General features: G+C 59.4%; 1 protein-coding gene across 1 annotated transcript; it reads right to left on the bottom strand.

Annotated features, from left to right (window-relative positions):
* Positions 1-383: 383 nt before the first annotated feature.
* On the bottom strand, positions 384-1074 carry SDRG_11356 (hypothetical protein; the record flags this gene model as incomplete). Its single annotated transcript, XM_008617391.1, has 2 exons — positions 384-542; positions 597-1074. The coding sequence occupies one exon, from the start codon at positions 1072-1074 to the stop codon at positions 604-606; it is 471 nt and encodes a 156-aa protein (XP_008615613.1). The 3' UTR covers positions 384-542; positions 597-603.
* Between the last annotated feature and the right edge of the window lie 122 nt (positions 1075-1196).

Here is a 1196-nt window from a genome sequence, read left to right as displayed (position 1 = left end):
GCATCGACGCGTGTGGGAAGGCCTTGTCTCGAGCTGTCTACTGGGTGCTGTGCAGTGTTTGCGTCTACCTCCCGGCCGATCCCTCGCTGATCAAGCAAGGTAGTGGATATGGCGCGGCTACTGACAGATGGATGGGTCGGCGTCGCGCAATTGTAGCGACCGGGACCGGACCGGGTGCGCGTCCGGGTTGCATAAACACCGCCTGTCCGGTCCGGAAGGGTTGTGTAATCGTGTGTTGTGCTATTCGCATCGGCTTGATCGCTCCCGCTTGCGTTTTGCTGGCTCGGTCATTTCCGGGGCATCCTCCACTCGACTCGCGCCAACTGCGTTGAAGTGCTCGTTTCTACCGCACCAGAATCTGATTGAAGCGCATCAGAAGTAAGGCCTTTGACTATCTGGTTAGGACCTGGTCCCTGGACGGTCCACACATCGACGCGCTGTCTTCTCTACGTCGTTCCAAAATCTGCTGCCGCCGACGGGGCCTTCGCACGTGTCGTCATCGTCTCGGATGCCGTTGGAGCATACCGTCAACGCCCGCGATCCTACGCGCCCGACACTTTCAAATGGATGGTTCGACGTCGTCGCCGTGTCCTTACAACGACGCTAGAGCCACGCAGCCGGTGACCGTAAACGCTGGAGAAACGACGGTTTGGGCGCTACGCCGCCGCGCAACTGGTCGCGGACAAAGCTCTTTTCTTCGCAAAGCAAGTGGTTGGTCCACGCGTCCCGGAGCTTGTCGCGCTCGGCGTCGTCGACTCCGCAGGCGACCGGCGTGTGAAAGCAAAACCGGTTCCAATTCTGCAAATGGAGGCACCAGAGGTCCATAAACGCCTTGGAGCTCGCAAGACACAGGAGCGGCGCCGCGTCGCCGTCCATCGTCAGCCGAAAGAGATGTAAATGGGGCATCGCAACCAGCTGGAGGCGGCGCTGTGAGAGGGAGATGGACCGCACGTGGGCCTTGGACGGCGGTGGGGTGTACAGCGACAGAGTGCCCTCAGTGAGCACGAGGTACCGAATGTTGGCTGCCTTTGTGATCGAGTACGGATCGTCAAAGACCAGCAGGTAGCCTTCCATGGCTTCGAAATGGAATTGAAATTGCAGTGAGACGCGTGCGATCGTCATCCAGAATTGGCTAAGTATAGCGCCACTAGCACTTGGGGAGTTGGGATCATGATGGCGCCGCCAACGGCAGCCAT

Source organism: Saprolegnia diclina (assembly GCF_000281045.1).
Source record: "Saprolegnia diclina VS20 unplaced genomic scaffold supercont1.41, whole genome shotgun sequence".
NCBI classification, from domain to species: domain Eukaryota; phylum Oomycota; class Saprolegniomycetes; order Saprolegniales; family Saprolegniaceae; genus Saprolegnia; species Saprolegnia diclina.
This window is presented reverse-complemented; position numbering and strand designations above follow the sequence as displayed.